This window comes from Myodes glareolus, chromosome 5 (genome assembly GCF_982192425.1).
Source record: "Myodes glareolus chromosome 5, mMyoGla1.1, whole genome shotgun sequence".
NCBI lineage: Eukaryota > Metazoa > Chordata > Mammalia > Rodentia > Cricetidae > Myodes > Myodes glareolus.
Genome location: NC_142030.1, coordinates 6,484,758 through 6,498,963, shown reverse-complemented (window position 1 = coordinate 6,498,963; position 14,206 = coordinate 6,484,758). Strand labels below are relative to the sequence as shown.

The 14,206-nt window shown below is 42.6% G+C and overlaps 1 protein-coding gene across 1 annotated transcript in view; it reads left to right on the top strand.

The window, feature by feature from the left end:
* The window catches only part of Ush2a (usherin), a 683,507-nt gene that overhangs the window by 571,613 nt on the left and 97,688 nt on the right, over positions 1–14,206 (top strand). Inside the window, 2 exon segments of the mRNA XM_087905997.1 lie at positions 7,942–8,130; positions 8,754–8,860. Of these exon segments, the coding sequence (XP_087762123.1) occupies positions 7,942–8,130; positions 8,754–8,860 (296 nt within the window).

The following is a 14,206-nucleotide window of genomic DNA, read 5'->3' as shown; positions in this document are numbered from 1 at the left end:
ACACTACAGAAGTTAACTAAAAAACTGAACAGATCAGTGGGTAGAGATCTTTTCATCCTCACCTGAGGACCTGAGGTCGAATCCTCTACAACCATGTAAGAAATCCGCGTGTGATAGCATGGACCATAATCTCAGAGAGGGGAAGACAAAGACAGGATGATCCCTGAGGCTTGGAACCTGCTATTCTTTCTCAATCTCCGAGCTCTGGGCTTGGAGAAAGACTGTCTCGGATAATAAGGTGGGGAAGGATAGAGAAAGATACCTTCCATTGACTCTGGCTTCTATGTGTGCAAGCATACAACCCCCACATACATACACACACACACACACACACACACACACACACACACACACACACACACATACATATATATAGAGAGAGAGACTGAAATTATCTCTATCTTTTAACATAGAGCACAAGTGGTTAAGCAAAATTTAAAAGTGATTATAGGCCTAAAATTCACTTTGAAAATATTTTATTTTATTTTCAGTACTAGAGATAGAACTTGGGGCTTTGCACACACTATATAAGAAACTACCATCTACCACTAGGCTATATAACCTGATCTTAAGCACTTTGGGGTACCAGAATAGAACCTCCAGTTTTACATATGCCAAGTATGCACTCCAAGGAGCCTCAGCCCCTGATCTTCTCTACTCTTAAATTGAAACTGAAACAAATGCCATTCGTCTAAGTTCAACCATGGCTCAGCCCAGCACACTGTTAAAAATAGCTCCGCTGGGCCCCTAAGAGAGGCTCACATGGATCTAATCTACATGGGAAGCAGGAAAAGACAAGATCTCCTGAGTGTATTGGGAGTGTGGAGAGCTTGGGTCACAAAGCAAAACGAGAAGATGTGGATGTAGGGAAGGAACTTTTGTAGACAAGAAAACAACGGCAGTGCGGGGGAGTTGAGAGGGAACGGGACAGGTGGGAATGCCCAGAACTCATCATATACGTTTATGAAATCTCAAAGAAAAATTTAATTAATAATATATACATGTAACAACACCTGATTGCTTTGTAGAACAGCTAATTATTAATAGATACTATGAAATTTTCTAACTAGATTTTTAAACTATAGTCTAAAAAAAAACTTTTCCACAATTAAAAAGAAAAGCTATGCTATGCACTCTTTTTTGTGGTTGTTTGTTTGTTTGTTTGTTTGTTTTTTGAGACAAGGTTTCTCTGTAGCTTTGAAGCCTGTCCTGGAACGAGCTCTTGTTGTAGACCAGGCTGGCCTCGAACTCACAGAGATCCACCTCCCGAGTGCTGGGATTAAAGGTGTGCACCACCACCGCCAAGCTTATGCTATGCACTCGTAAAGATATGTAAAGGTACACTGTTAAAAGTGTGTAAAATCCTTCTGATGTAAGAAACTCTGACCAGTTTTGTTGAAATAGAATGTTCAGTATGTTTCTTTGATTTGGTGGATTTATTAAATTTAGATTTATTTATTTGATTCAGGATGTCATTTAACTCTAATGTTTCTTTGGGTTTTTGAATAATCTGTCTGTTGGTGGCAGTGGAGTACTGACGTCACCCCCCATCACTGTGCTGGTGTTGGTCTGTGGTTTTAGACGTAGATTGTCCTGTGAAACTGTGTGCATCATGGTTGGTGAGTGTGTGTGTCTATAATTTTAAGGTCCTCTTAGAGTGTTCTGTTGTTGAGCACCACATGATAACATTTACTTCTGTTTTGGGCTTCAAGGCAATTTCACAGATATTAGAATAGCAATTCCTGTTCACACTCAGTTCTTTTTGCTTAGAATCCTGCTATCTAGCCTTTTACCCTAATGTGGTGACCATCCTTGGTGGTGAGGTGTTTGTCCCAGAGGCATCAAAAACATAGAATCTATGTGCTAGTCCAAATCTGGGGGTCTGAGTCTTTTCAGTAGAGAACTAAGACTTTTAATACTGAGAATTATTATTGAAAGGTTTGTTTTAATTCTTGTCATTCTGTTGAGTCTATGGTGATTTCTTAGGCCCCTTCTGATTAATAGTCCTGGTATCAGTATTTACATGTAGAACTATTAGAAAGGTAAAATTATGTCATTTATGTAACTGGCATTTATTACCTGGTTTATGTGATAAGTCTATAGATATTAATAATCTTATAATTGTAATAACTCATTTCCACCTATTTTATGGACCCAAGAAATGGTTCATCAGGAAAAGGCACCAGCCTGGCTATGTAATCCTAATGACTTGAGTTTCTTCCCCAGAGCCCACATAAAAAGTTTGATATAGTGCACACCTATAATCCTAGCATTCCCATGCAAGGTTCGGGAGGTAGGGGCAGAAGAGCTGGATGGAATTCAGAGTGCAGCTATCTTGGAATACACAGAACAGCAGAATCAAGAGACCCCTGCCTAGACAAGGTGGAAAACAAGAACTATAGTTAGAGTTGTCCTCTGACCTCCATGGCCACATCTTGACATATGCTTGCACACCTACACACACACACACACACACACACACACACTCACATACACACACACACACACACACTCACCTTCAAAATTTATTTTCTCTAGCTTTTCCTCAGACTTAATACCTTCATTTTCAAAATGCTAAAAGCCCTTAGTACAGTACAGTGTTAAAAAAAATTTCAAGATATTCCTCAAATTTCCTAACACTGTGTCATTTTCTGCTTTGAATTCAATATCACATTTTTATGTTGGATATATAATGTTTTCAATAAGGGAAGTCTCATTATGGAAGAAAAGATAACCTGGCTTATAAAATGTAACATTTATCTTTCCTCCCTCAAGCTTGGTAGAAAGTTCCATTCAGCCTAGACTAAGAAAATGGAGAATTGCAAGCTGACTCTGACCATTTAACCAGTTGTTAACAAATCTACAATTTTCAGACCTGTCACTATTTTAGATGCATAAAATCCATTACAGAAACATTGTCATATACAGAAAGATTAAAAATCTTAAACATAATTTTTCTGGTGCCAGGAAGGATTCCAAGCTCAGGATGCATCAGGTGACCATGCTTCTGTGCATCATGTGAAGTGGATCCTATCAGAGAGCGCCTCATGACTGGGGAAATCATGAGGTTTTTTTTTTCCATTCTGAGTACTCACAAATGTACGTTTTAGGCAGGAGGGAAGCAAACTTGTTTCAAGCAAAGCTATTTACAGGAATTTTCTAGATCTTGCCCCATATTCTGAAGTTCAGAACGATTGCACCATAGACATAGTAAGCAAGTCAAAAAGCCCAGATCTGTAGTTTCTAACCGTGACCAGACTTTGGAATCCCTGGTGATCTTATTCAAAAGTAAATCCTCAAACTAAGAGGTGTCTCAGTTGGGAACTCACAGAAAGCCCTGGGTCCCATCTCTAAGTATCACTTAAGCCGGACTTGACTCAAATACTTCTAGTACTCTGGAGGCAGAGCCAGGAGGATCAAACGTTTAGGGTCATCCTCAGCAGTGTAGGAATTTGGAAGTCTGCCTGCCTGGGTTACATGAGATTCTATCCAAAAAGAAAAACACTTCAGGCTCATGGAAAATTCTTTTCTTGAGATGCAGGCTAGAAATGTAGGTTGGTTGGTTGGTTGACTGGCTGATTGGTTGGTTGGTTGGTTGGCTTGCTGATTGGTTGGTTGGTTGGTTGGTTGTTTGGTTGGTTGGCTTGCTGATTGGTTGGTTGGTTGGTTGGTTGGTTGGTTGGCTGGCTGGCTGGCTGGCTGGCTGGCTGGCTGGCTGGCTGGTTGGTTGGTTGGTTGATTGGTTGGTTGATTGGTTGGTTGGTTCGTTGGTTTTTTAAAAATCTCTCCATGACTCAAATGTGCCACCAAGTTTAGCAACTGACTCTCACACCAAACCACAGTGGTCAGCAACACTACTTCCTGAAGACAGAAATCAGTGGCTTCTCTACGTGAATGTACAAAGCCAAAATATTGATTGAATTAGTTGATTTCTTTTCACCTGCATTTTGTGGTGATCAATATATGGACAGAGTAACCTCAGGCAAGTAAGTGGCTCAGAGCAAATAGTCTACGTGGTTGTTTGGCAACAGAAGAATTACCTAGGTAATTAACTGCATTTCAGGTTTTTAAATTATGTTTCCAATGCTATCGATAAACTACATCGTAGATGGTATCAATAAATCTTCTGATAAAAGGAGTGAGGGCACCCAGGGAGAGGTAACTGTGATAGTGAGAGCTGATCTCATGAGTGCACAATTCTTAAATCCTACTGTGTGCCAGACACTCCCAGGCCCCAGTTAATCCTTAGGCAAGCGCTAAGAGGTAATCCCCATCGTAGGAATTGAGTTGTGGAATAATAACATCATATGCTCAAGGTCATCAGGCATTGCCAGGATTCAAATTCGAATCTATTCACTTGCCGCCTTTGGAATTCCTTCCTGCCTTTGGTTCAACTCTTCAATCCAAAGCTTTGAGTTTTTCACTGGAAGTCTTGCAAACGCATGAGATAAGCACTCTGTATTACGAAGTGATAACCAAAGGGTCCAGGGGATAACCATCAGTTAACCAACCAGTTGTTGATTAAAACACAATGGTTCTGGGAGGATGATGTTTTGTCCAGAAAATCAAGAGCAGGAAAATTAACTGGTAAATGGCAAGACCTCTATGCGTAAAAGGTCACCAAACTAAAGTGTGTGGATGAACCAGAAGACTCTGCCTACACAGCCCAGAGTCCAGACAGAATAGTCAGGCCTCGGCAAGCAAGGGCAGAAAGACCCAGCTAGGTGGTGATGGGGTAGGTTGAGAAATGTCTCAACTACCCATGAAGAGATTATCAAAGAGTGGATTACAGCACTGTTCAGTATTCTCTGTCCTAGGCAAAACTGAGTCCATTTATCCCCTGTTTACCTGGTAAATGTCAATAGAAATAATTCAAAATACTCAAACCTCTAAAACATTAAGATGCCTGCTCTTTATATGGAGGGTGATGAACAGCAACATGCACGGCAAAATTGCTGACATCATGAAAAAAGCAATTGTGAATAGGGGTCTGCAATTTACCAGGCAGGAAATACAAACATTCCATGCCCTTGCCCTACTGAGTAAAAATAACCATACACTTGCTTTTCTGTTAAGGACCGCCACTCTCTCTATGGATGTTCAACACCACACACACATGCGCACGCACGCAAACACACACACACTAGAAATAGAGAGACTGTAAAGAAAATTTTGGCGCATACATGTGCTTGCCAAGGCTGTTGCTATTGTCTGGTGGCTGAACAGTTTTTCAACTTTCAGGACAGAAGGTGACAGAGCCCCACTACTTAGTGTCCCTATGGCCTTGGGCCACCTGTATAGTGCCCAAAGCACAGGTTCTGCCTTTACAAAAGGGGAGGGGCTAGAGAGAGCCGGTTCTGTGGTTAAGAGCCAGCACTGCTCTCTGAGGACTAGAACTCAACTCAGTTCCCAAACACCACTCAGGCAATTCATAGCGGCTGTGACTTTAGCTCTGACACCCTCCTGTGTCTTCCAGGGGCATCTGTACTCACTGCAGACATATACATATACATATAACTGAAAATAAATCAGTGCTGAAAAGACAGTTCAGTGGTGAAAGAGCACTGGCTGTGCCTCCAGATTACCCAAGTTCAACTCCCAGCACTGACACAGTGGCTCACGGCTGTCTGTAACTCAAGTCGCACGGCGTTCAACACCCTCTTTTGGCTTTTAAGGGCACTGCATGAGCGTGAAGCGTAGACATACACATAGGCAAAACACCCATACACAGAAAAATAAGTAAAATGGAAGAATTATATAGGATATAAGTAAATCCTTTTTAAGGGGGACAGGGTCATGATAGTAGCTTAACTTCCATTGCTGAGGTGTGAACATTTAACACTGTGTGGTAAACAGTTCTGGAAAGATACTAGCTGGTTATTGAGGCAAGAGAGGCCAGGTTAGTGTCCTCCTCAAGTGTCCCCTTACCTCAGATCAGCTCCGGACCTTGGATCAGGACAGATCCAACTGAAAGAAAGCAACGATCTATGTAACTGTAATTCGTGGAAAAGTATAGAATATTGAAAAGCAAAGGCTTCATCGAACATAAACCATTTACTCAGAGAAAGAACAGAGGAAGCCGGTCCTGCTGTTTAAGAACCCAAACATTCAAAATTATTTAAACTCTGCAGATAATAATGAGCCATTGTAATTTATCAAGATGATGACTATATTTTGAACTATCCACCCCTTAATCATGTCCTAATTAACAGTACCACCGCATTCAGCAAGCGCTTTTTCTCACTAAGGATGGTGAGTTATTTAAGTTTAAGGAATAATATTGAAACCCTGGCACTTTCCCTTGCCCATTTATCTTTTAGTCCATTAAAGAAAAGAATTGGCAACCATGCTTCTGCTGGGAAATCATTTTAATTAATCCTGCGTGGGCACATAAATACTTTTTATTAATCACGTTTTGATGAAAGGTTAGTTAGCCACAATATGGGCCATCTACAGACACGAGACACCCCAGTGGGTGTTGAGTTAAAGTCTCAGCTTTAGTGAATGGGGTTGGACACTATCTATTTAAAAACAAACTTCACGGCAGCTTTCATAAACAAAAAGTCACCTTGCGCTCATTTGGGCTATCCAACATTGTCTATTGTCTTAGTTTGCACTGTTGAGTGCAGTTACCAAATATCAAGGATTGGGAAACTTCAAAAGAAGAAAAGAAACCAAGTTCCTGGTTTTTGTTTCATTTGCATATTAATAAGTACATGTATCTTGCATTATTGAGTCTTGATATGAGCTAGGCATTTTGCTGAGAAAAACACCTGTAGGTGGAGACTGCTCATTCCCTGCCAGACCCGACCCGAACAGTTGCACAGAAACTATATTAATTACAACACTGTTTGGCCTGTTAGATCAGGCTTCTTATTGGCTAGCTCTTACTTTTTGAATTAACCCATTTCTATTAATCTGTGTATTGCCTCGAGGCTGTGGCCTACCGGTAAGATTCTGGTTGGCAGCTGGCGGCTTTCTCATTGGCAGCGACATGACGTCTCTTCAACTCCACCTATTCTCTCTATGTATCTCTGTTTGGATTTTCTGCCTGGCTTTATTCTACTAAGCCATTGACCAAAACAGCTTCTTTAATAAGCAATGGTAATAAAACATATCCACAGCATGCAGAGGAGAATCCCACATCACTTCCCCTTCTCAGCAGCTATAACTTCCTGTCTCTATATTTGTTTTCCACTTTTGCTTGAGGTTTTTAATGACAGTGTCTCACCCCATAGCCAAGACAAAGCGTACTCACAGCTGATCCTCGGCCTCAGCATCACTAGGGCTGGAATTACAGGTGTGGGCCGCCACACCAACCTATTTTCCATATTTTACTAGTGAGAAAGGTCAATGTAGATTTTTTTTTAAGTTGTGACTTTCTCTAGGTTTTTCACTACATCGCTATCAGAAGCAACCTACATGGGCTATATTGTCTCATGATTTTTTTTAACCATTTAATTTTTAAGTGCTCTAAATTTAGCACATATTTGGTAGACTCAATGATGAGTCTACTTATGGCATCTTCATATTTGTAAGTCAGATCTTCTGCTCATAGTCCCTCCACCCCACAGTGCTGGCTGATCACCTCCTTCTGTCCAAACAATCGTTATCTAGTTTGCTGTTCTGTGTACATGTGTGCGTGTATATATATTTTTTAATTATATTTTTATACCTAATTAATATATATAGAGGGAGATTATAATTTTATCACTTCTAAAATCGAGTTCAAAGTTATAAAAATAATTTTGCTATAGATACAGAAAATGGGAATGGCCACAGTACAATTGTAGGTCAATCCAGCCAATGGTCCAGGAATCATTTTATCTGTAGTCCCAAAGTTCATAGAAAGCAAAATTCATTTGTCTCTGGGTAGGATGGTTCTTGCACTCACTTAGCCACAAAGATATATTTACTGGTCCCTACTCATGGGTGTGGCAGGATGCGGGACACTGAATCACGCTGATAGACATGAAGAAGATGTGACATCGCCCCCTCTCTGGGGACCCTCACCATCTGTGGAGGGAGCAAAGGCTGCAGGGTGTCGCTATCAGCCTCTGTCAAAATCCCCTACAGTTATCATTAAAGAAGGGAAGGAAGCCTGCTTCACTTTTCACCCCACAAAAGGACGTAATTGAGACAGCCCCGGCAGCACAGAGGAGCGGGGCGGCCAGTGTAGAGACACTGTTCTGAGTGTAAGCTGTCTTTTGAAGCAAATGCTGCTATCAAACCGAATATGTGTTATATATTTCTTTTTACTCTTAGGATTGTTACTGCGCCTGCTGCTTAGAAAAGGATTTAAAAAGGGCTTCCGTGATTGACTTGTCCCATTGTAAAGTATGCACCTGCTGTGAAATGAAGCCACAAAGAGGGAAAAAAAAGTTGAATAATTTAACTTTTTTATTTGTAAAGATAATCAGGGTTTTTCTGATTACATCTTAACTTCATAAATGTTAAATAACCTATCAGCATCTAGCTGTTGTAAATTATGGAAAGGAGCGCTGCCAGGAATATTAACCAATACAACCCTTGTTCTTCAGAGAACAAGAAAATGTGTTATGGCAGCTTGTCACTGTGCGACTGGTAACTCTGACACCAAATAACAAAGCTGCCATTTGCACTTAGGGTAGATTGGTTCACACGCGTTTCCGCCGCTCCTTTTGCTCTGACAGGAATTTATGAACTTGGGAACTAAGCAAGTCGTGAGGCTCCCCAGCAGATTCTAACAAATCTGCCCATTTCATTGCATTTAGTCATCAGGATACCAGAGGGCTCGGTCGTCTCGGACTCGCTGCAGATGGCATGGGGGTTCGGGGACACCGCAGACTGTGTGTCACTGCCCTGCAAAGTGATGGCAGTGGTGGGACCTTTTTTTCTAGGTGTTTGTCAGTGTTTGACATGTCTGCAGTTCAGAGGTGCATTTTCTGTTCCAACACCTCATCGGTGTACGTAAAGGGCTCTCGTTGCCCATTAACGGCAAGGTGAAAAATACATTTTCTGGGTTCATGCTGTGGCTAGCCATGCTCAAACCTAGATCAATATTGTATCCATATCTGAAACACACCAGAAGTGCAATCTTGTGCCCTGGGACCGCTGGGAGTCCTGTCGTTTTTTGAGCAGAGAAGTTGAAGGATGCTGGGTCTGGAAGCAGCCTGCTCTAGGTACAGACTAAAGACAAAGAAACTGACTTCAGATAGATTGGGCGGGAGACCATCTGAAATTACTGCCAAGGATGAGTGACAGACTGCCTCCACACCACAACTTGATTGTGTACAAGTGCACACTTAAAAAGTCGCACAGTGAGGGAGTGTCAGGACAGTCACTTGCATGGATAGAACAGTCACATCTGTTTGGAAGAGTGGCCTTAGATTCGGGGGGGGGGATTAGGAGTGTTGGAGGACACAGGAGAGCATGGTTAATATCTTATTAAAGCTTTATTGTGTTTTTTATGTATTCTGTCTTGATTAGAGATGGAGACTTTTTTAGCAGCTTCTACCATGTGGGAATATACTAGAATACCGTATGTGTGTTTTATGTCTCCCTTACCAGTGTGCAACTCTGTGACCATTGATGTCATCGCTCTACAGTGCTCATAGAGGTGACTTGGTGTGCAGTGGTGACTGAGGAAATAAGGGCAGAACGGATCTGCACTGTGTGTGCAGATCTACTCCAGTGCGCACTGTATCTAGTTCAATAACATGAAGGCATAGTTGGCACAAGCGTGTCTTCAAGGCTCTTCCACGAGAGCTACCCAAGGAATGCGAGAAACGAAAAGAGCGTGCCGTTCTGCAGAATCAGCATCAAGCAGCAGCCATGAGGGTACAGTTGCTCAGACTCATATTTTATCTTCTATCACGAGCAGATTTGGCGTCCTTGTGTTTGCCTTGAGTCCCATAGCCTCTTGTGTTGGAATGCATTTGCGGCAAATCTGGATCATCACTAAGAGATGCTTTGTTAGAGCCTAGGCCCTGGAAAAGCCCAGGAGTGCCAACCCCAGTCACAGGCTTAGCGTCCAGGTCATCCTTCTTACCTCATTGCACCACACATGGCACGGCAGCTCCTTCCGATGGCTACAGACGGCACCAGGATCATAAGGAGATAGGCTATCACGTGACTGGGAATGATGGGGTGTTCTGAGATACTCCTGAGAGAAATGTCTGTAAACACATATTCCTGCTTAAAGGTTGCATTGCAAACCGAAAGGGTCCCTAGTCCACCCTTCCGTCACCTCTCCTGCTTCAGGAAGTGCTCTCTGTAGGGTGCTTTAAAGAGAGTGCGGAGCCTGAAGGCACAATTCTCTAATATGTCATCCGGGTCCCCTCACCAGCTAATGAACTGACAGTCTCAAAGGATCTCCATAATCAATTTCTTCCTCCAGCCCTCAAACTTTATCTTAATTACAGAAGCTTGCTGGGAACACTAAAAGTGTTCCTGGTTCCATCTGACAGTTGAGAATTAGGCCTTGGAGAACATCTTCTAGATAAATCCATGGTGTGCACGCATTACACCAACCAAGAGAAATGTGAACCTCGCGGAAAATGCGAGGGATCTGATCTTAAGAAAGCTTTTCATCCTCTCATGAAGAGATAGCAATGTAGACTTTTCTCTGGCGACGCTGAGCAGAAGTGTCACAGGCCAGACCGACGGTTCCGTGCCTGGGCCGTGATGTTCATGGTGAATCCATTTCAAGGCCATGTGGAGAGACTAGAATTAAGCTATTTTCTGAGTCTCCCATGAGCCGTTCTCTCCAGCAGTACAAGTCCTACGCGGGGTTCACTCCAAAGTCGCTTCTGCTTCTTCCCTCTTAGTCTGGCAAACACTCTCACGACTTCACCGTTTTTCCAGACTCCAGCATTAGAGGAGGCAGCACTCACAGGCAGTTTTTATAAACAAAGAAAGTGAGATTCTACTAATTTCCTTGGTTCAGACAGGACAATTACATGTTTCTTAGTTTACAAATCGAACAAATATTCCAGAAAGTTCCATGTTTGTCCCTGTCTTTGAGTATTCTTGGATACGGAGCCACATGTATCCAGGATGTGTAGGTCTCAGACTAGGAACCTTGGTCTTCAGAATGGAAAAACTATCTCTAATTTTCCTGTTCCATAAATGGCAATCTGATTGGTTCAAACTGGTCTATTTCTCCACACAGCTTTTCTCAGCCCTGCCCTGTAGCTTCTCTTTTCTGGTAGCTTAATCTAAGATTTTGCTTTCACAGCGTAGGAATATAAGCTTTGAAAGGCTGCTGGACCATATCATTACTGCCCACCGCAAGCCAATGTGCGATCCAGAACGAGAGGCTTTAACTTGATGGGGACTAAAGTTCCTTGGCTTTAAAGGGGAAGTGTTCGGCGTTCAAGAGTATTTGCTCCTCTTCCGAGGGACCGTGGTTCAGATGCTGAGCTCCTACCTCTGGCAGCTCACAGTGGCCTGTAACTCCAGATTCAAGGGGATTGGATACACACTCCCCTGTGGAAGCGGCACACACGATACTCACGCTCAGGCAACCACATTAAATATTTTTTAAAAGCAAGAAGTTACCATTATCCTGAAGTCTAATTCATTCACTGAATCACCTGACACATTATTGAGATACTTTGTGCTGACAGCTATACATGGGAGCCACATCCACAGCAATAACAGTTTCCAACTTTGTGAAATTAGCCTTTCTGCTATCACGGGAGATCACCTGCTCTCTGGGACAACACAGAATGCAGGGAAACTGCTGTCTAGTTTCTGTTCCTGCTGAAGCCATTGTACGAACCTGCCCCTGACCCCCAGCCTCAAGTATCAATCCATCATTCACCAGGCAGCCGTGCTTTCTAAATATAGCTTAGATCTTATTAACACATCCAGGTTCTTTTGTTAATGATTTCCTATACATTCCAAATTGCCTGAAGAGACCATAAAGTCAAATGGGCACTTGGGGCCCAGAGTAAAGAAATCGAGGTTAGCCCTTGGTAACCTCGAATCATCCTCAGGCCCTTGGCTTAGGGACATGGAACACGGTGTGACCCTTAACTGAAAGAGGAAGCTTGTAGTGGATCCACTTGGAAGGGGGAAACAGCTCGTTCTGATTGCGATCTCCTGCTGAGATTGAGATCACTGTAGAAAATGTGCATGGAAGCATATACCAGGCTGCTGAAAACATGGCATTGAGTTGAGGATCAGGTTGGCAAGATGCCTCAGCAGGTAAAGGTGGTTGCTAACTAAGCCTCATGAACTGAGTTCACTCCTCAAGACTGAAGAGAGCCCACTCCCTTGGAAGAGAACCTGTTCCCACAGAAAAGAATCACCTCCCGCAGAAGAGTCCCGCTCCCTCGGAAGAGAACCTGTTCCCTCAGAAGAGACCCTGCTTCCTCAGAAGAGACCCTGCTCCCTCAGAAGAGAACCTGTCCCCTCAGAAGAGACCCTGCTTCCACAGAAGAAATCTTGCTCCCACAAAAGAGACTCTGCTCCCACAAAAGAGACCCCACTCCACAGAAGAGACCCTGCTTCCACAAAAGAGACCCTGCTTCCTCAGAAAAGACCCTGCTCCCACAGAAGAGACCCTGCTTTCATAGAAGAGAACCTGCTCCCACAGAAAAGAATCACCTCCCACAGAAGAGACCCCACTCCCTCGCAAGAGAACCCGTTCCCTCAGAAGAGAACCTGCTCCCACAGAGAAGAACTCTCTGACCTCTACACACATGTGGGTGTCACATATGTGCATGTACATAGACATGCAAATATGCATATGCACACACATATTTAATATATAAAAATGTAATAAGATTTTTAAAGAATTTATGAATTGATGATAAAACGATCATTTAAGTTTTGAAGACAAGTGTTGTGGGTAATTTAAGTAGGACAGTCTACACTGAAAAGGAAAATGCTCATTCTAGGCCTGGAGAGATGACTTAAATAGGAAAGATCATGTCATGCAAGCATCAGAACCTGAAGTCGAGCCCCATATTCAATGTTAAAAACAGACAAAATACCAGGCGTGATGCAGCATACACTTGTGGTTCAAGTGTTGGGTTGCAGAAACAATTGGATTCCTGCACTCCCTTGTCAGCCAGCCTAGCCTACTTGGTGGGTTCCAGGTCAGTGAGAGAGCCCATCTCAAAAGGAACAGGTGGAGTATGCCAGAGAAACAACAGCCAAGGATGTCCTCTGGCCTCTACACGAATTCATGACCCACACACCATACATGTCTGTTCACATGTTCATAGACGCATACACACACACACACACACACACACACACACACACACACTGCTCAGTCTTCTGGGTTGTCGGGTTCTGCACATTCAAACAGATTTCTTAAAGAGACTGAACAGTGGTGACACACACCTTTAATCTCAGCACTCACGTGGAACGCAGAGGCAGGTGGATCTCTGTGAGTTCAAGGCCTGCCTGCTCTACAGATCAAGTTTCAGGACAACCAAGGCTACAAAGAAACCCTGTCTCAAAAATAAAAAAAAAAAAAGAACCTTCTAAGAGAAACCGTGGGACAGTCCTGACAGTGTAAAAATCTTCCCAGTGCCTGTTTGTATCTGTAGTACACACCATCCTGAGTACCTCGGGGGTCTGCCATCTCTTCCTCTCAGTAGGGCTTATACCAACACAAGCAAAGACATCCTTCTGTGGACCTCATCCCTCATGTGCCATCAGGTCCTGTGATATTTGCTCTGTGGTGTTGTCTGTAGATTTCCTTGTTTCTATAGTAATGACACACTTATTGATATGTAGCCTGTAACTAATGCCATAAATGCCAACACTCCCCAGTCAGTGAGATCATTCAGTCAGATCCTCTATTACAGCCTTCATTCGAAACTCGTATCTTTCCCTTTAAAAAGTGTATGTGTCTTCATGACCAAATAAAAGTTAACAGGCATTTAATTATAGGAATAGATTGTGAATAGATTAAAAATTTTAAAAACTACTCTTTAGGAAGTGCTGGTGAAAAATGATAGTTATTGGACCTAAATTTCATACGTACTTAAGGCCCATAAGTCTCACTGACAGAGTGGACTATCCTAACTCAATAATTAATGCCCTGGGAATTCTCCAGGTAGACTGTGATTTGGATATTTTATGGGTTATTATGTCAAAGATCTATGTCAGACAAGGTGCTTACACAATGCTCCACAGAGGAATTATTGTGACAAGCAAACTGGGGTGGAGGTTTTTTTTTTTTAATGTACTTTAAGTAAACGTA